This window comes from Teleopsis dalmanni, chromosome X (assembly GCF_002237135.1).
Source record: "Teleopsis dalmanni isolate 2A chromosome X, ASM223713v2, whole genome shotgun sequence".
Taxonomy (NCBI): Eukaryota; Metazoa; Arthropoda; class Insecta; order Diptera; family Diopsidae; genus Teleopsis; species Teleopsis dalmanni.
The window spans coordinates 2,347,217-2,368,937 of NC_051848.1; the positions used below are offsets into that span (position 1 = coordinate 2,347,217).

The 21,721-nt window shown below is 27.8% G+C and overlaps 2 protein-coding genes across 2 annotated transcripts; both read right to left on the reverse strand.

Moving 5' to 3' along the window:
- Positions 1–6,021: 6,021 nt before the first annotated feature.
- On the reverse strand, positions 6,022–7,731 carry LOC119687384 (uncharacterized protein PF11_0213-like). The gene is made up of 2 exons (XM_038101673.1): positions 7,716–7,731; positions 6,022–6,440 (listed from the first exon to the last, which is right to left on the reverse strand). The coding sequence occupies exons 1-2, from the start codon at positions 7,729–7,731 to the stop codon at positions 6,022–6,024; spliced, it is 435 nt and encodes a 144-aa protein (XP_037957601.1).
- A 9,417-nt stretch (positions 7,732–17,148) lies between these two features.
- Positions 17,149–17,923, reverse strand: LOC119662696. The gene is made up of 2 exons (XM_038072390.1): positions 17,464–17,923; positions 17,149–17,392 (listed from the first exon to the last, which is right to left on the reverse strand). The coding sequence occupies exons 1-2, from the start codon at positions 17,760–17,762 to the stop codon at positions 17,359–17,361; spliced, it is 333 nt and encodes a 110-aa protein (XP_037928318.1). The 5' UTR covers positions 17,763–17,923; the 3' UTR covers positions 17,149–17,358.
- Between the last annotated feature and the right edge of the window lie 3,798 nt (positions 17,924–21,721).

Below are 21,721 nucleotides of genomic sequence, written 5' to 3' on the forward strand. Positions count from 1 at the left end.
GCAGTACTTGAGACAGTTGTATGGTCAGCCAAAAATTCAATTAATTAAAATAATAAAACAAGAATTTTTGTTGTAGTTCACTACTTTATAAATAATTTTTTAAATTTCTAATTATGCATTTATCTGTCCATCTATCTTCTTTTATCAATGAAATTTTTTTGTATCGGTTTTTTTATCACTTAAATATGACAATCTAAAATATTTAGATAAACTATTTGTGAGATATTAAATGTTATTTTATACCATATTTTTTTTGGTGAAGGTTTATTTTGCCTTTAGAGTACAATTAAAAATTGACCTGTCCTTTTCTTGTCCAAGTATCTCTACCCAAATTAATGCCACTTAGCCTTGAAGCACCAAGTATTCACTATTAGTAATTGATAGTTCATTTTTATGTAACCAAATACTCTTAAAATAATCTTTCCTGTGAGCATTATATACTTAATGAAGAGTCTAAATTAATGACTATATTTATTCATTATATTATCTACACACAGTATATTATGTTGTATATTGGTTCAATAATTTATTCATCATCTTTTTATTTAGTATCTATAATTTTTTTTCTTTTTTTTAAACTAGTACATATATGATGTACCCACATTTACTTATCATTGATATTAGTTTTTATAAGTTTGTATATATCTTTTATATCTGTATATAAAGAGTATTATTTTTCTGAACTGTAAAAACTGTTTTATTTGTCTCAAGTGAGTCCCAAGTGCTTATAATAGCTGTCTTAATCAATTCTTCTTCATATATTTAAATATTTATATAGTATGTATCTCACTATCAATTCTCTGTAAATACCTTATATGAAATATCTATTTTATTTCTATTATATAATATATATTTGATTATACTATTTATATAATTTTTACCTTATTAACTTTTTAAGAGCTTAATTCTGTTTGAAGTCATTTCATCTGAATCACTTCACTTTACCCGCTTGCACTCCAGTTCCGGTCGTGTAACTTAGAACTATTAAGTATCAGTTTTTCTTATTCAGTTTGTTGTAGATTTTTTATTTTCCATATTTTAAGATTTTAGTGTTTAGTATTTACAATTACAGATTTCTTTGTAAAACGTCATGTATCATCATTATTATTATCAACAGCAGCAAAACTGAGCAGCAGCGACAGCAATTTTTATATGAACTTTGGTTTGCATCAAGTTCAAGGCTAGGCACTAAAAAGTATCTTTAAGTACGTATTTTAAATTATTCAATATTGCTGAGAAGAATTTAGAATTTGTTAGTTTACTTGACTTTTGTAGATTTTTCAGATGGCAAAAAATTCTCTTCTCTTCTCTAAGCTTTGAAATTAATTTTTTTGAAATTAATAATTAAAATTTTTTTCTACAAACGTTTTTATAATTATAATGCATTATAATGATTATTATCATTATAAATATTAATGTAATATATGTTAATAAGATAATAATTAGATAGTTAGGTTTTTTAAACTTTATTAAAATTTCCATAACTTAAGGTTAGCCTATTTTGGCTGACTAAATGCCAATCAGAGAACTATTCTTTAAAAGAATGTCAACTAGAGTGTAGTTTCGAGTAGCAGCCTTGTGCCTAGATCCTACCTCAGCCCAAAGAATGGCTCGTTATGATTAGAGAATCTAAAAAATATTCTAAAATGTATTCCTACTTACCAATTTATTGCGACCATTGGCAATTGAGGGGTATTCCTAATAATGGAAAACACAAGCATAAGAAATGTTCTAAAGGTGTCGGTGTTTTCAGGTTCCTATATATCCTACATATGTCATTACTTGTAATTCTGATCTCCACTTTGTATTTTATTTAGTGTCTTCAGAAAATTATAGCTTGTCAGTATAACTGTTATAGTTCTGCAGACCTTCCATTGACACAATATACTATATACAATTAATCTTTTAAAATAACTTCATAATGATCTATAATTATGTGATGGAAATTAATATTGGATCATGAGGAGTTGTAAATCCCGACAACAAAGTTTTATTATTTATTGATTAATTAAATTTTTGGTCCACCAAACAGCTGTTTTGAGTAAATACCCACCATCAGTGGTTTTCTAAATATATCGATATTATCAATTAATTAATAAATAATAAAATTGTGTTGTTGTGATTCACTACTGTTCAAGATACATCTCTAATAAAACAATAGTTTCTATTAAGAAACATGATTTTTTTAGTCTTCATTTATTTTAGAAATCAAATTTAATGTAGAAATTATATTTATGTAATTCTTATTATATATTTTTGAAAGTGTAGCCTGCAGTTGGTGATAATAAAATATATAATTTAAAAATGATTATGTATTAAAACAATAAAGTAATTTTAATTATATTTTGTCGACTTATGGTTATAATAATAATCACCTATAATAAAGATTATAATAAAGCTATAAGCTCAGTGAAGACAGTTAGACATCTATTGTTCTCAAAGAATAAAAGAAATTCAATTCCCATTGTATACAAACTATACTCGATTCCACATCGTCTCGGTATATTTTCATAATACGGTGGAGATTGATGAATGTGTAGATTTCTCCTTCAAACTATACATTGTATATAAAGATCAACATAGATATATATGTCATCTTACAAATATAATCTCGTGATATTATATACCTTGGGAAAGATTATATATATTTTTGAGGTTTAACATTTCAAATGTTAATGTCAAAATATAATTTTATATTATCTTGTACGGTTGTTATGTTTTGTGAAGTTTAATATTCTAACCAGCAATAGAATCAGTATACTCATAACTATGATTAACATAAAAGAATTTGGGACCTTTGGAGTTGATGCTAAGGATAGTGTTGTGCACATCTAATCAATTTATCGGTCCTTCAATTGCCAACAATGTCCCAAAAACTCCTTATTGATTTCTGACTAACCAAGGAATAATCCAACACCTCATTAAGAACTATATGATATTCTGGCACAAGCTTGGATGTTTTGAAAACATCATCTAATGATACAGTGGTAGCTTGGTTATAGGTTTGGTTAGGTTGGAGTGAGACCACCACTAAGTGCCTAAGGCCCATTGGAACTCAAAAAATGGCCCATTGTAATACCACGGATTAACATTATTCATATGTAGACGGAAAGGTTCGCTGTAATCAGCATATGAGCAAAAAGGTTCAATTTCCTCATTCAAATGAGAGTGACCAATGTGACACGCCTATAATCTTGATGAAGTAGCTTTCTTTGCGGGCTGTCAGCTTTGTCAGGTCTGTGAGAAAAGTGACTCTAAATATTTTGAATCATCTCCTAGCGAATGATAGATACTGACATATATCCTAACTTTTCTGAGGTGAAGGAGAGTTTCAAATAGTTTAATTGTAATCTCAAATTTGGGTATTGCTGCCAAATGTTTCATTGTGATGAAGCCATTTATTATTGAATTGGATAGTAGGAAATTTAGATTATGGTCTGGTATTTAAAAGAAAAATTTTAGGTAAAGAGCATGGAAGAATATTTTTTCAGTTATCTTATTTGACTTATCTATTATCAAGTATTTTTGTACTCACCTTATTATCAAGTATTCTTTCACTTACCTTACTATCAAATATTCTGTCATTTACCTTGTTATCAAGCATAGAGGCGTCTTAGTAGTAAACAATTTAAAAAATTTTAAAGGGTCTGGTCAGGAACTGCCTTAAGGACCTCTTCGTGTTTTGAGCCAGTTTAATTTATCTTTATTAATTTATTAATTTTTAATTTAAATTTACTTTAATATTTGTAAGGTCTTAAAGAATATTTGATTTTTGTCAAAATAAAATTTCGTCATAATCTTTTTTTAAAATCCGGAGTTCGGATCATCCATTGTTTCACAACTCTTAAAACCCTAAATTATTTCTGCACTAAATAATATATTTAGTGCTGTTGTAAGTACGCAAGTGCTTACATACATACATACATGTGTGTATATATGTATATATTTCTAAGATTCAGTAAATGGCAAAAAAAATTGCAATGTCAGAGAAACTAGAAGAAAAATACTGCGTACAATTCGCAATAGAAACGCAAATAAATGCATGGAAAAAATTAGAAACCACAAGAGAAGAAAAATGGATTGAATATCAAAAGACCTAGAAAATAAAAACAAATAAAAAAAAATAAAACTAATAATATATATCTGTGTTAGTGAATGTGGAAGAGGTTGTTAGAATTAGGGGTAGTGTTGGGAGGTAATGTATTGACAGTTTGTGCAATGAAACGATAACACATGAAATGGCATTAAATATTAGGGAATAAGAAGAGAACAAAGTGTAAAGTAAAGAAAAGCAAAGAACACAAACTGAAAAAGACGATCTTTGAACGCCGCGGTATACAAGAAAATTATTTGCATTCCTAACGAATGATCTTCTCACGAGCGAAATTTAAGAGGCCATATTTAATGAGAAGAGTATGCACAATTTCTACAGAGAGTGAATCAGATAGGTATATGTGCATTTGTAGTTACAAAATCCGTTATAAGAAAAAGAATTAATATATTAATTATTTTTATTTATTAATTATTTTTTTTATTTTATTACAATTTTATTTACTTTTCAAGGCATTATAAAGAACTGTGCTCTTAATTTTTTTGCTTAATAACATTTTTCTTTTAATAAAATATTTCTACTCTTTGAGTGCTGTTAATAGCAGCTGCATTTTTGCTGTATGTTAAGAACATAAGTACTCAATGTCAACAGCAGTGACTGTAAATTAACAGCACTGCTGCTGTGCTCTCACTTGTTGTGTTACATTTCCATACTCACAATTATGCGCAGCATTGTTGCTGTTGTCGCAGCATTGGTCGTCGGTGTTGAGTTTGTATGTTGTTGTTGTTGTTGCATTGCTTGCACACTTTATTTCTTCGTATTTTTCTGTGCGGTGATAAAAAAGCGACAGCAGCAGCAAACACAAAACACCGTCGCCGTCGTTGTTTTTATTATTCATAAAAGCGTCGCAGCAGCGTTTTTATCAACGCATTGAAAAATGAAATTGTTCTGTCTGCGTTGATCTGATCTGTGACGTGCTTATAAAAAATTTGACGTCCAAATTTGTTGGATTTAATTAAGAAGCAGTAAATTTTTTTTTATTTTTTTTGCTTCATTTCTTTCACACTTTTTTTTTCTCTGTTTATACGATGAATGATGCGTGTTAGATTAGATCAATTTTTGGTTGAAGATTTTCAATCGGATTCTACGTTTCTGGATTGCCTGGAGTAACGTTATATCTTCTTCAAATCGTGTCTTTATAACGATCGAAAATAAAAAAAATAAAATAAAAAATAAAAATTAAATAAACAAAAAAGAGAATAATTAAGGAACTATAAATTGGATGCTTCCAAAAAAAGTAAATTGTCGCTGGGAAGACGGACTTTGATCAAGATCTTTGATCTAGTACGTTCGTTAAAAAATTTTATTTGTCTTTTTCTTATAGAACAAAGTTCTAAATTATTGTAATATAATATGATAGGTGTAAGAGAGATGAATAATATTAGAACTTAAGAATATCTCAACGAATATGCAGAATAATCACTCGACTAGGTTAGGTTGGTAGGTAAAGTGGAAGAAAGTACCAATCATCCTCAATTTTGATTCCACATTCATCGTAAAAGAAAAGGGTAAAAGAATGGATATATTAGAACTAGCAAACAAGTATTTAGCCAATACTAATGTTGGAAATATTGTCGAGTGTTTTAAAGTACGGTGGGCCCGATAACTTAAGGCTAATATTAGATAAGTCTGAACATAGACACAATTGTCTTTTCTTCAAGCACCGGTAGACTACAAGAGAGGTACTACAAGAGAACTGAAAGAGCAGGTCAAGCCTGACTGCGTGGCATCCTGTAGTTCCGTGTTCCATTAGGTCAGATATTAAACTAAATACTTCCGATTTATGAAGCTTTATGAAGATTTATGAACCTTAATGAAGGTTCATGTGTATTGTGTTTCTGAGCCATTTGTAATCTATTGTGAGAAATGATAAATTTCTTGATGAAAGATTATTGCAGAAATAGTTGATCTCAAGTGAGACTATCTACTTCAAGATCTTCGATATATTCAAGGTCTTTATGGTATTTAGGGACTTTAACATCTTTAAGGTCTTCGAGGTGTTCAAGGTCTTCACGATATTTAAGGCCATTAATGTCTTCAAGCTCTTCAAGATCTTCATATTTTTCAATTTTTTCAAGGTTTTTAAGTTCATTAACGTTTTTAAAATCTTCATGGTGTTTAAGATCTTCAACTTTTTCAAGGTCTTCAAGGTTTTTATGGTATTTAGGGACTTCAAGGTTTCCACGGTCTTCAAGGAATTCAAGAACTTCAAAGTATTCGAGATATTCATGGTTTTCATAGTCTTCATAGTCTTCAAGGCCTTCAAAATCTTTGAGGTTCTCGAGATGTTCAAGGTCGTTATGGTCTTCACGACTGTCATGGAATCGAGCTAATCAACAAATGGTACTGCTCGGGACACAACTTTATTTCCGTACAAATTTTTAGCGTTTTATATGGTTCTAGGTATATTATTCAAGAAATAATATGATATTCTCTTACTGTTTTTTGATGTGCAAATGTTAAGTTACAGCAAAATTTCAAATGAATTCACTTAAATTATGACAAAGTCTACACCATCACGTCAGCATTTTTACTCATAGATGTCGCTGTGCTAAAAATTTTTATCTTTATAGTTCTGGATGTGTGTATGTGTCTGTTAAGATTTTGTGATTTACAAGCATAATATATGTATATATATATATATATATTTTGTTAAATACTATGTGTGTAAGTATGTCTTATAAAATAAAAAATATACCATATTTAGGCATGAGAGTTTTCCTATATTTTTATTTATTCATTTTATTTATAAAACAATATATTTCTTTTTAAATTTTAAAAAATGATTAAAATTTAAATATTTTCTATATACCACGAATATGAGAAGAAATGCCCCGACAAGTGCGATTTATTTAGCTGAAATCAAAGAAATTGATTAAATTGATAAGAGCCACCCAGTGCAGCTCATGCGGCACTGATTTTCGAATTTTTAATCTAAAATTATTCCAATTTACACACAACAACAAAAAGCACAGCAAAACCAAAAGCAAAAACAACAACAAACAAAACAAACCAAAAAAAAATATATAATTCAACACACAATTAGTGTGTTTCCTTGGGGAAATCTCATGTCACAAAAAAGTAAACTACATATACACACACACACACACAGAAACACACGCATGCATGCAAACACACATACAGTATAATTGCTTGCGATTTGAAGCGATTATATGATACCAGCATGGGGAAATCTCATGGCAAGATTCTGCTGCAATGCTCGTAAATAAATGAAGTAAAAATTTATTGAAAAGAGAGAAAAAGAAAGAAATAAATAAATATTTATTTTAACTTATATTTTTTTCATATAGTTTCACATATTTATTTATATTTTTACTTACTCATATATATTTTTATTTAATTATTTATTTTTATTGATTTATTTATTTATTAATATTTAAATAGTTTTCAAATACTTTAAGTATTTTTTTTTTCAACACTTTCCTATTTTTTTTGTTTCTTTTTGTATTTTTTTGCTCAATTAAATTTGCCATAAAACGTGTTCACTTTGTCATTTAAATATTTTTAAATATTTCTATTAATATTAAGCAAAAAATTTATTTACATAAATATTCAATTTGAATTGTTAAACACACACACATACACGTACGTATGTACATGTTTTTTAAGAGTTCAATTACATTTTTTTTTTTGTTTTTTTTTTTTGAGTTTTTTAACCAAACACACGTTTTTTATTTGCGCGTATTTGATTCACTTGTTGGTGTGCTTTGTTGTTGTTGTTACTGCTTTTGCTTGCCGTATGTGTGTTGCACTGATAAGCTTTGGCACATTTCAGTTGTTGTTTTTGTATTACACGTTAAATTAATAAAATTCTTTCTTTCCTCCTTTTTAGTTGTTGTTGTTGTGCTATTCTTTTTTTTTTGTTGGTTTTCGACTTTAGTAGTCAACACTTATAATGATTTTAATTTGTGCTATATTACTAAAAAAAAATATTAATAATTTATATTATTTTAAATTTTTATATTATATATATTGGTTCGTATATACATATGTACATGTTTCTATTAAATATTTATTATTTAATTTTCACGAAAATTTTTGAGTTTTTCGTGCAGTGACCCTGTTGCTTCGCTTTTTTTCTTCTATGTTTTTTATGTGCATTTTAATCAATGAGATTAGTCAAGTAAAGTCGTCGTGATGTGAGTATATGTGTGCACTTAGTAGCGTATGTGCGTTGGTTTAGTTGTGTTGGAAGTGAGGGTCATTGTCATTAATGTATTTGTTTATTTTTTGTTGTTGGGGCTGCTGTTCTAGTTTTTTTTTTTTTTGATTAGGTTTGATATCAATTTTTTTTTTCACTTTAGTTATTTATTTATTTTTTTTTTTTAGAATTATTTTTTTTGTTTTTGTATTTGATTTAATTTCTTTAATGAATTTGATTGTTTTTGACGTATGAACAGAATTTCGTTTTACTTTTAGAATTTATTTTTTTATTCAATAATTTACGTTTTCATTCATAATTAAACAAAATTTTAAATATTTTTGTAAAAAAAAAACAAAATATTTATATACATACGTATATATATTGTTCATTTTTTATCTCATATTTACTGATTAGTGTAGTAAATTTATTTTTTGTTGTTATATTTAATAAACAATTTTTTTTAATTTAATTTTTAACTTTCATTCCTAAACTTAATTTTAAGAAATAATTCTTAACTTTTTTTTATATAAAATTCCTTAATATAATTTTTAAATTTAATTCAGTTTAGTTTTAAAATATAATTTTCAAATTAAATGTTTATATTTATTTTTAAAATATAACTTTTTTAAATAAATATTTAAATATTGCAATGAAAATAATATTAATAATAATTTTAAAATATAATTTTTTAATTAAATGTTAAAATATAATTTAATGAAAATTATAATCAACATAAATTTTCACCATTTACTTAGGTTAGGTTATACCGGCGATCCTAAAGGGTTCACTATAAGCCCATTGTGTTACCGTATAATAAACCTAAGGATTAGAATCACTTAGAACCTTAGTAGCATTAATATCGTGATCGATTGACAAATCTAGAATAACTTTGTCACCCCAGATTTACTTTTAGTACATTTTTTATTTTCGATTGATTAATCTCATAACATTTTCGACTGGTGAATCTGGTATAACTTTTTTAATCAAGATTCAATTTTAATCCAATTTTCATTTTCTATTGGTAAATCTGTATAACACTCGAGATTAATATATAACATTCTAGAAATTTTCAGAATAGCAAGATTATACTGAAATTAACAGCTGTTTTATATTATATGACAAAAACTTTAAGCGATTACCCTAAACATTATTAAAGTGTCATAAAGTTCTATCAAAAATGACAGATTGACACCAAATCTAGATATGTCAATCACGTAAATAATTTTTTTTTTTAAATATTTTTCAAGAACTCAATGTAGACATTTTGCTGGTATCAGTCGAAGAATATGTTTAGATCTAACTTAATAAATGTACTTCCAAATCCAGTGATGGTAGTCAGATATTGCAATTCTTTCCATATATGCTTCGGTTTTAAAGGCACCGATTATGACAGACCCTTTCTGTAACTAAACTTAATGAACCGGATAGTAGAAGTTAAACGTTCTAGTGAATTGAAATAATGATCCAAAAATAACTTGCAACAATAACTATATAAAAGAATGGGGTATAATAAATAATATAATCATTATGGTTGCAAATGTTACAAATTATAAATTTACTATAAAATAAATAATTAATAATTATATGATTATAATATATACAATATAATATTATTGATTAAAGTAATTAAATCATACTTTAGGAGTGTTCTTATTACTTATTTTCTTATTCATATATCCCTTATATAAATACATGGCAAATCAATAATTATTCCTTTTTGCTGTCGTCCTCTAGTCTCAGTAGAGTATAGGGCCTGACACCAATAATTAGCTTAAAAAAATTTTCTTTATCCTTTGCCTTAAAATGGCTTTTGAATAATATAGTATATAAAGTATATATATACTACATGTAATGTATATTTATATATATATACCTCAGGTACCTCAGGTTATATTAATTACACTTTATTGTATGTATGTTCATATTATTCGTTGTTTTTATACTCAATCATATCATTTAATACAAAAAACTAAATACAAAAAAGTTTTTTACTTAAACAAACACAAACGTTTCTATTTCATAACAAAGACAGTTCTTATAAATAATAATTAATTATAAGATGTAATAGAATAATTGTAACAATGAATTAAACTTTTTTTGAGCTTCCATTTCTCTTGTCTTATTCGAAATCGAAGTCCAACTCACGAACCAGTTGGCATATCTCTCTGATAAATAGAATCCATTGTTGAAGATATATCCAAACAATACGGAGGAAAAATATGCAGAACAACAAGTAAACTAGAACCCCCACAAACCCATTAAAAACATAGTCCAAAGTATCGATGAAAGTTTCAGCGCCGTTAGTAGTAAGAATTTCTGTAACGCCTTCGATGGTATGCTTAATAAGCCCATCCATGAGATAACAAACGTTAAGTATTGGCTGGTAGTAAAACTTGCAGACTATATGTAGTAAAATCAGAAACACAAGAAAAATTCTAGTGAAAAATGGAGAATCTCATTATTTTTATTACAAGAAATAATTAAAACAAACTTAAAATAAACTTACAGCATTTTGGAGGTGCCGGTACTCTAGAGCAACTTGATGACAAACTTTGACAAACGTTCTCTCAATCTGGTAGAAGTTTTAAATAGAGATAATTCAAGAGTTGAAAGTTTATGTTCAATAAAAATTTTTAAATCAAAAATCTAATATTTTAAATTTGATTTCCGATATATTTTTCAATGCTAAGCATGTTTTTTTGGTCTAATAAAGTAAATGTTATTGTGAATTTTTGTTTAATATATGGTATATGATCTTAAATAGTTATAAAATCTTTTTTTGTCTTTTTCTGTTTATTTTTTGTATGGTGTATTTTTTGAAAATGCCGCCACGCTGTTCTTATTCACCACACTATGGTGTGTTAGTGAATTGCCAATGTTGGAAAATACTGAGTTGGTGAATTTGGTGAATTGTTCTTTAACGTAGAGCACACTGCATTATATAGTAATTTATATATATGAACTTTATTTAGCTATATAAAAATAGCAGGAAAAAATGAAAACGAAAAAAGACGAAAACGAAAAATACTCAGATTCATTGATTGTCTGATTAATTGCGTAATATTTTTATATATTAGTTGCCACTAGATGACGTGACAATTTTTTGTTAGTGGAATTAATAATAAATATATTGCAACTTTAAAGCCCGATGTCTGGAGAACCAAGCTATAGTATTATTAAGCGTAGTGGATGTAGTTATTTGAGACATACTAAGATAGACTAAAACAATATCGTAGATGGCACACGTACGTAATACGTGATTGAAATATAACGTGATTCATAATTATTATTTCCTTAGAGCAGCGAATAATCCAAAATAATATGTCTATTTTCTGAAAAGAAAAATAAATTTGAGCCAAGATCAAAGCAAAACTCGAGGCGGCTTTGGTAGACACCCATTGGAGGGCTCCTTAAAAAAAACCAGAAATGGAGAAGCCACACAAGAAGAAGCGATGAAATTAACAACTAAACATTTCTTTTGTAGATGCCAAGGTCTGGCAAGATTGAGACATTTCAGTATGGAAGTCTGCAACTTTTTAACTTTCGCAATTTTTAAAGTTTTGCCTTACATAGAAATTGATCTATCTAGATTAATGTTCAAAAAACAATTCAGTGTCTCTGGACTAATAGACGACTGTACGACTAGTGAATTGTAATTGCATCCAAGACCTGTACTAAACTATATGAAAACTATTACTATTTTTATTTTTATCCACTGCAACCACCTCTTAAGAATGAGTGGAGAAGATTTTCACTACATACTCGTAATTAGTGGAAAGAGTTGAGTTTCAGAGGCTAGGTATGTAGAAGCCTTTGTTCATCTAAGCCAGAAGGCATAAATATTATATAGTGGGAAGGTGCGTAGGTGTAGGGGGTGGAGTAAGTAGGGAGGGTGGTCATGGTTATTATTTTAAATTTTTGTGATACTTTGACAAAATACGTAGTGTTCTGTGACGGCACGTGATGATTCACGGATTTGGCTCATTATTATAAAAATTATAAACATATTCTTATTAAATTAAATTATTAAAACTGGTTTTTAAAATTTAAAAATATAATATATAGCAAAGTGATTAGTAAAAATTAGTGGAATATGCACAATAGAACAAAGGGGATAACGTAGATATAGTTTTAGTAATATTAATTTATGCTGGGTAAACATTACATAAATTTCTTAGTTAAGAAACTTCAATATATATATTTCTAAAATATTTAAAAAATATTTTTTTAAAAACATTTTTGTGTTTTTTGTATTCATAATAAATCATGTAAATAATAATTACAATATTGTAAATTGTTATAATTATCTTTGTAGATCGTGGTTCTGAGGATGACTCTCAAGAAGAGTCGAAATATAGAATATAATAAAAAATATTAAACGTTGAATGATTTAACAAAAAGGGACCTATAGCCGGACTACAAAATATAAAAACCATTATAAAAAAAGAAAATTTGAAAAAAATAAAATTTAAATAAAAATTAATATGAAAACTTAATTTAAGCTTTATAAAGTATCTTAACATTTTCAATGTTAAACATATTTTAATTTAATACAATTTGACTAACAAAACCTAAAAAAATAATACGAGTATTGACACTATTTGATAAAAAAAAACAAATGTACTTAAGGTGACCTAATTTCAATAATTTTCTATAATTTGCTCAAAAATGTTATTCCTTCCTTTCTTGTGTTTTTTTATACATATATTAAAGTTAAAAAAAAAACCATATTGCTGCTCTTCAGTGCTTTTTGTTAGTGTAAACCTGAGCAAACGAAGCGTACACATTCTGTTCGTCTTTGTCACTTAAGTGGAGTGAATTTATTTATCACAAGAATATTTGCAAAGTGTATTTTTAAATTAACCAAACATAAGTCGTACGTAGGGAGCATGTGGTTGTTAGTATTATTATTGTTGTTGTTGTTGTATATGAATAAGCATAAGTGCGATTGCTTAAAAGTAGAACACTCATGAAAAATTAACAAAAAATATATAAATAAACTAATTCAACCACAGAGCAATGATGGTAAGCTTACAACTACAACTGCAACAACAACAACAACAATAAGGAATACAACAACAAAGTAACAAGAATAACATCAAAGCTTAAGTGCAATGTGTAATAAGAACTGTGTTGGTGGTAGTGGTGGTGAGCGTAGCTACCCAGTAGAAAACGGATCGATCCGTCATCGAAGACGTCTTCAAGACATGGATACATACATGAAGACCGATCGATCCAAATGTATGACGGTCTTTGAAGACACTTTCATACAAATTAGCCAAATGTCTTCAATGAATTTTTGTGTACATGTCTCGAAGACCGTCTCGAAGACCATGTCTTGCATAACGGACGCATTCGACAGAAAGTTGTGCGCTCTTAGTGCAGTGCTCATATAATGTTTTCACCCTTTTTTTATTTCTACTCTTTTATTGCGCTCTTTAAATTTTAAATGAATTTCAATTTTCTCTTTAAATAAGTAGAAAGAAATTGTTGTATTTTGTACTTTTATTTATTTTATATAATAATTTCTTAAATTACATTCAAAATTAAAAGTTTTAAAAATAAATTATAAATTTTATTATAAATTATTATAAATTTTATTAAGATATTAATAATAAACTAGTAAAAACTAGTAAACATAATGAAAATTAATTTAAATAATTAACTTAATATAACTTAGCATATCTAAAATTAACTAAAACTAATATAAAATAATTTATAGCATTTCGCTATCATCAAATGTTGAAGTTTTATATGTTTTCAAAAGCGTTGAAGAGGATTTTGGTACAATTAAACCTTCTGATCTTAAGAGTTCTAAAATATCATTACCACAATGCCTGTTAATCCTGTGTTTTTTTAATATAACAGCTAATTTTTCACAAGTGTTTTTAGTTTTTTTATTTTCAACATCCTTTGTTTTGTTTCTTAAACAACTTTCACTGGAATTATTGTCTTTAATATTAATATCAATATATTTTCCAGGAACTAAGTCAATATTTCATTTGTTTTGATTTAATTTCTTTTTTTTAATATTTCATAGTTTAATGATTTTGTTTCTTTATTCATTTTGATTTTTTTAATATTTATTTCACAAATGTTTATTCACTACACTTCAAAATTATTGCGTCACTTCGCTTATAAAACATAGCGTCATCTGAGGCAAAATTCAAATATGTTGCTATGAACACTAAAAATGAGAGAGAAAGCAAAGAAAGAGTATTTACATTCATGTTCTGAGCAATTGTTTTGCAAATTTGCTTGAACATGCGGACGCGGTATCAAAGACCGTCTTGAAGACAATGTCTTCGAAGACCACTTTTTCTACTGGGTAATGATGACGCTGCATTTGATATAAATGTTACGTTAATGCAAATATCATATTCTTTACTTATATGAACTGTAGGTGTAAAGTGTGTGTATGTGTGTGTATCTGCATGTTTTTTGTTTTTGTTTATTGATGGTGTTTGACAAATTAACTCAATTTATGTTTACACATGTTAACACAAAAGTTTTCTTTTATTTTTCTTTTGCACTTTTAATTTGTGTTGTTGAACTTTTTCTTGATTTTCTTTAGTTTTTCTGTTGTTTTTTTGTTTTCTTTTTTTTCCAAAGAAAATATTAACAAGAAAAGTCTGTATATGAATAAGTATGAGTTTATTTTGAACTTGTGATATGAAGAAGAAAAAATGTTTGAAAAGTTTTTAACATGTACTAAACACAAAAAAAAAAAAAATAAAAACAAAAACAATAACAAAACTTTAGAAACAAAACCAAAGTGGAAGTGTTACGACATTTTTGAAGTGGGCGTGTGAGTATTTGCTACTTCATTGAAATGACATATCAATACATGCGTTTGTGTGTGTGTGTATATGTGTGCTTATTTATGGACTTTTGTGTGACTTCAGCATAACCTTAAAGCCTAAATATATAATATAGGCTCTTATCAATTATCAAAAAAAGTCTTGCTTTTACATATGTATATTTTACATGTATTTTCGCCTCAATGAAAAGGAAAATGGTTTTAAAAAAGGAATCTCTGAAAATGCTACGAGTCTATAGTTGACATATGGTAATTTTATTTTTCTATAAAAAAATTGATAAAGCTTCAGTTTATAAAGCCCCTGAATAAAGCTTTGATAAACTGAGAGACTTAGATTTTTTTACAGCTCTTTGACGATGAGCATTTTCTTAGTAAATAATAATAATAGAATAATGATTGCTGTGTAGTTTTTACTTAGCGTTAAAAAAAAAACAACGGCTATTGTCCGCCTCAACGTAAAAGCTATGCTCGTATAGCACCTCACTGTGACGCTTTTACAAACGTCATAATTTTTCATTTTTTGTTTCTTTACAGAAAAAGAAAATGAGTGTAAATAGCTTCGTAAGGCAAAACACGCTATGTTCAGGCGCCATAGCACACACACATGCATGATTCGAAGCAAAAAAGATCACATATAAAGAGATCTTCATATTAGAAGAGAAAAGATACGCTCATGTGACTCATTTAGAATAATATTTCTTGCTCTAAGGAGTGCCTAAATAAACGTTTAATCCTAGTTGATACACTAATACAAAAAAAAAACAGTTACATATTAGGAGTGAAGCGATATGCTCACGTGACATATATATTTTCTATACGTCAACTATATTTTCTGCTCTAGAAAGTGCCTTAAGAAAAAACTTTATCCTAATGGGAGAGATTGCATTAAATTAAAAAGTTTCTATAAAGAAAATTACTTTATAAAAGCTTTTTTATATATAGTTATTTATAAAGTTATTATTTTATATATTATAAAAATCTATATTTAACAAGACTTAATTCATAATTCATAATTAATTCCTAAAACTTTTACAACCATTCACACACTTCTATTACTTAAAGTCAGGCATTGCCGCAGAGTTGTATTTACTCCAATATAAACATTCAACATATTTTAACTTGTTCATCCTAAACATAATTATCCAATTATATACTGATAAAAACCTACGCTTTAGACATTAGCAAAAGCGATTATAGCATATTTCAGCATTCAGCATCTACTTAATGTTGGGTGGTATAAAAAGTATTCGGCGTTTTTTCGCTAGGTCACGTAAGGTTATACTGACGTTCCTAAACATGTAGATGTTAAGATCCGCATAAAAATTTAGACGTTTGAAAATTACTTTAAGCCTTTGTTAAAGTCTAAAATGCTCTTTGAAAAGAGGTCCTACAACTGGATAAGATTCTCAAAAAAAAGAAGCTCATATAAAATAACTTGGAGCCTCACATGCATTTCTTTTGCAGTGATACAGCAAACGTGCGACACTTTCGAAGTGCTCTCTACAACTGCGAAAGGAATGTTTAAAATTTATCTTCTATTAATCTTCTACCTTGGTACCTTAAACAGTTGTGACCCGTCAACAAACCTACTACAAAACTAATATCTTTATGCGACATCTCAATGAGAGTATAGTATTTTATTAAAGGAATGTGGCATATAAATGTCTACATATCGTTCAGTATTCCCATGGTTTCCTAAATTGTTCAGCACAGAAAGCACTCAACAAAGAATTGTCACTTAAAATGTCGATTACATTTTGTAACCGGTGGAGCAGGATAGACACCTAAACTATAAGGAGATAATGGAGGCACTAAAGATCAATCATCTGTCATATATAACATAATTTGTTATGGTCGCTACAAAATTCTCTTAATGGTGAAAAAAAACTCTACAAATCATGAAATTATGAAGGCATAAGAAAAATATCAAACAAGCAATATAAACCTTATTAAAATTAATTTTTAATAAAAAAAAATTATTCATAAATGTGCTAAAACACACCAAAAATTTACTTTTTATTCCACCAAATATATGTATTATAATATATCAAAATACTCAAATCAGAAAGATCTGTAGTTTCTATTTGTGTTTTATTGAAAAGTATGTAGTAACAAAACAGATGAAGAATTACAATTATTTGGACTGACAAATTTACTCACAAGGCCATCGTCATTAGTTGTGCGGTACATGGTTTCGACACTTAGGATCTCTTATTAGATTATTGTATTAATTTTTATTACGGTATGCAGGCTGCTAACGTATTAGTTGGCACCGTTATATGTATCCCATATATTTCTTATAAAAAAAATCAAAAAAATTATGTCAAAACAAAAAAAAAATACAAAGAATATTATTGTAGTGCTTACTCGAAGGTTAAGACTTCAAAGGTGTTACAATAAAGGCTACGGGTTTCTTTTGGGTCATCGAATAAAAGTTTCAGTAGATAGAAATTAACTTGTAGACGAAAGAACTTTTCGAACTTTTGCAATTTTTCCAATGAACCCTCAATATGTCCAACATACACGTCACGGTGACTATCGAAGAAAACATAGCCTTTAACACCTGCAACCGCAGCCAAGTCTTTAACATATTTTGGAAAGAGATTATCTTCAATGGGACCAATTACAGTAAAATTGGTGAAGAAAATGTTGTCGGAAGAGTCCATTGTATTCGAATTGATAGACGAGTTATCGAAGTCAGCTTCGATGGCAAAGCTTTTTTTATTAACAGTGGTTCCAAAATAATTTGAAACTATTGCAATTTGGAAGAAACTTAAAAAATATGGTTTGAATTCTATGGAATTAGATTAGTGAATGAAAAATTTTGACAGTTTTAGATTCTAAATTTTATTTAGAACATTTTATTTCTAGTATTTATATAGTCTATTCATAATTAATTCTATTATATATGTAGTCATCTCTTTCTTTCGTTTAAGCTATAACGTATAGAATAGTTTAAATTTTTTGATTTTTTATTTACTAATTTTCCTTATCGTTCGTATATATTTTCCATAAGGGCCATGTTATGCAGAGCTTTTATTTTTTCTATTGTTCTGTCATCTCTTTCACTTATGCAGACAATAATGCATTTATTTAAATAAGTATGTTTTTGCTTTTTCTTTTTTAGTAGTTCTGATTTTTAGTACTAGAGTTAGTCCTAAATAAGTATTGAATTAATGTTCAAAAATATATATTGTATTTTTATAAATAAATTTCTTATAAATCTCTTCTATAAATAAAAATTATATTGTATTATATTAACTATATTATTAATTATAAGTGTAGTAATTATACTTAAGAGTTTTATTTAAAAATTAGTAATAAATTTAGATTGTGATTGGCAATTAGTATATAAATCCGAAAAGTTCCGAGGTTGCTTAATCTCAAAAATTAATTTATATTATATCATTAAAAATTTTCTTTATAGAATAATACACATTCTTCTACTTCAGAGAGTTCTCAATATTTCTTATTTGAAGGTACTATATATGATGGTAAGTTTACGACTAACTAGCAATAATAGATATATTTGTCGTCTAAATACTAAGCCTTATGTATTCTAATGTCTGCCTTTCCCTTGATTTCTGCAGTGGGGTTGTAGCTTTTGACCTTTATGGTCCAATGGCTGAAATTTGTTCATTTTGCATTTCCCTAAGAGGTGTTTTTAGTGGGTTCAAGTCTCTCATAGTGGTTTTCAATACGTTCCTCTTACTGGAAAAAATAAAACTGGCTATTCATTACGCTTTATGCAGATATAGCGTATTTCTTCAGACATCGGAGTTTTTAGTTGTCAAGTTTTTATATTGATATTGATATTTTATATTGATATGTACTTAACGACCGTCCCTAAAAATAGTTTTTAAATTAAGGCGTCTCTAAAATCATAATTTTGAATAAACGATTAATATTCTTATTTCCCCATAAAAAATAATATGACAACTATAAGCAAGTCAGGATACAGATTTTGAGCTACTTAAAAAGAAGAAGTCTGAAAAATTAATACATAATTATGCCTTCTTCAGAAGGAGGAATCTTAGAAGCTAAAATAATGTGTTCAGATTTTAAATCATATTAATGTTTTTTAAGTAAAACACTCTTGCAATGTAAAAGGTAGTAAAATATTTATTAATTATAATCTCACATATTTTGAATACAATACTACTGACAACCAAATGAGAATTCTGATGGTGCTAGTAAAAATATCCAACATGCCTTGCCATTTGTAAAATAATTAGAGTGTGTTTCCAATCACACTAATGTATATAGTCGTATATAATATTAGATTTTGTGTTACCGTATCAGAAACTCAGAGGTTTAAAAACCACAAAAATATGCCTATGACCGTTAACCCAAAGTACAAAAATGTCGACAACTGTATCGACATCTATTTTAGAGATGTGTAGCAGTCAGAAACTGTCTTGGATGTAAATTCGATTGAACTCAAATACTTTAAAACAGCTTGAATGTTTCATAACAAGTATATCTGGTATTATTAATTTATATATTATTTACTTCCAGATAAGTTATAGCATCTCTAATAGCGATCACCTCCGCCTGTAACTTGAACACTGTAATGGGCGGGAAGTCTATTATAAATAGATTTGTTCAGTCCCTTCAGGTAAACTTCACTGCAACAATTGTAGAGTCGTCTGTGAAAATAGTTAGACTTTGTTCTGTTGAGGGACTTCCCAACTAAACAAGTTTTCATCTCTATGCACCTGTGTTAAAATTTATTGAAATCCGAAACATATACTACTCTATATGCTAATATTTCTTATTTGTCCAGTTATAGAGGTTTAAAAAAACTAAATATGTCACCTATCGGCAAGTAGTGTATAGATTTGATATTGATTATAAGTAAAAATAATAAATTTCGAAATTTTGAAATGTCTAATATTCGAATTTTGAAACATATGTTTCATTTGCTCGAAAACTTTATGTATACATATGTATTATATATATAGATATTTGATTGACTCAAAAATTATAGAATTTTACTTAAAGTCTAAATTGACAATAACATATTTGTTGTGTGTCAGAATATATATATATATAAATGATTTTATATATCAATTATACCTATATTTAATTTTTTGTGTAATATATTGAGTGAAATTTTTCTGAAGAAACAAAAGCTCTCTCAACTCATTCAAAGAACTTTCTGATATGTGAGAGCCTTTTTACATGCAATAAGCAACTTATGTCAATGGAAACGACAAAATCTTTAGGTTACTTAAGTATCTTAAGTAAGTAAGCAATGGAAACATGGCATAAAATAGCTGTCTTTACTAAGATCCATTGCAAAATCGGCGTTCACAAGAAATCTGAATCGTGCCCATATATAAAAAATAAACTATTACAACAAATTTAATTTATTAATTAAATTTAATTAATTTAATTATTATATACTAACATGTATATATACATAAACACACATACATGAATACGCACATATAGGTATATATATATTTCCTTTTCTCATACAAGTGGTTATTGCGTACTTTAGCTGCGTCATTTGCGCTGCTACGTAATGCTGCTTTCTTCTATTTTCGATGCTACATCGCTTTGGAAAGCTTGGACTTAATATTATCATAACATTTATGTGTATATTGTTGTTGTTGTTGTGGCTTTTATTGCTGATGCTTCTATTGTTGTTGCTATGATTGTTGTTGATTTTATTAATGCTGCTTTCATTGTTGTTGGCATTATTTTCGTTATTGTTACTATCGTAGCTAAATGCTTCTTGTTGCAATCTAGTTGTTATAATAATTTTTTTTTAATAAATTTTTATTTTAGTTTTATTAAAGAAATCACCATTATTTTTTGTTGTATTTAATGTTATTGTTAAATGGCTATTGCATATTTAACCATCTCCGTTGGTGAGTTCTTTGCTTTATGTTGTCCAACGCCTAAAGTGTTGGCGAAGAGCTTATGTTATAATTTTTTTTTTATTAAGCATTTTAATAAATTTTTTTTGATTGTCTTTTTTTTTATATTCTGTTCTTAAGTCTACATACTTATCTCGATTGAGGCAATAAGTAAAATTAAAAAAAAAAAAAACATAAAAACATTCAACGTTTATCATTGCGTATGCTTGTTGGCGGTGGTGGTGGGTTTAAAGAAGCGTTGAAGTCATTTTTACAAGCAAACAAGCGCAAATTCCGTGCAAGAATAGACCAAAGATTAAGTAATCGTAAACAGCGCAGAGTAGCTTATGCATGTGCTGTACCGTATTTTGTGTGTTGTTATTATTATTGTTTTTGGCGATGTTGTTGCTTTTTTCTTCTTTTATTTGTTTGCTTGTTGCAAACTGTTGAAAGGCAAGGAGAAGAAGACAAGCAAGCACAAATAGAATTAAGTATGTGTAGAAAGCTTTTAATAAAATATGCATGCATTACGCATGCCATAATTGAAACCACACCACACTTGACAGCGACAGAAGCAAAAAAAAAATATTATGACAAATATGATGAGCTTAGAAAAGTGCGGCAATAAATACATATACACACAGGCGTATGTTTAAGTGTGTATGAATGTTTGCCAACTGTAGTAATTTGTGTTTGCACATATGTATGTGTATATGTAATCTACTTTCTCAAGTAGATTTTAAAGCAAAAACATCAAC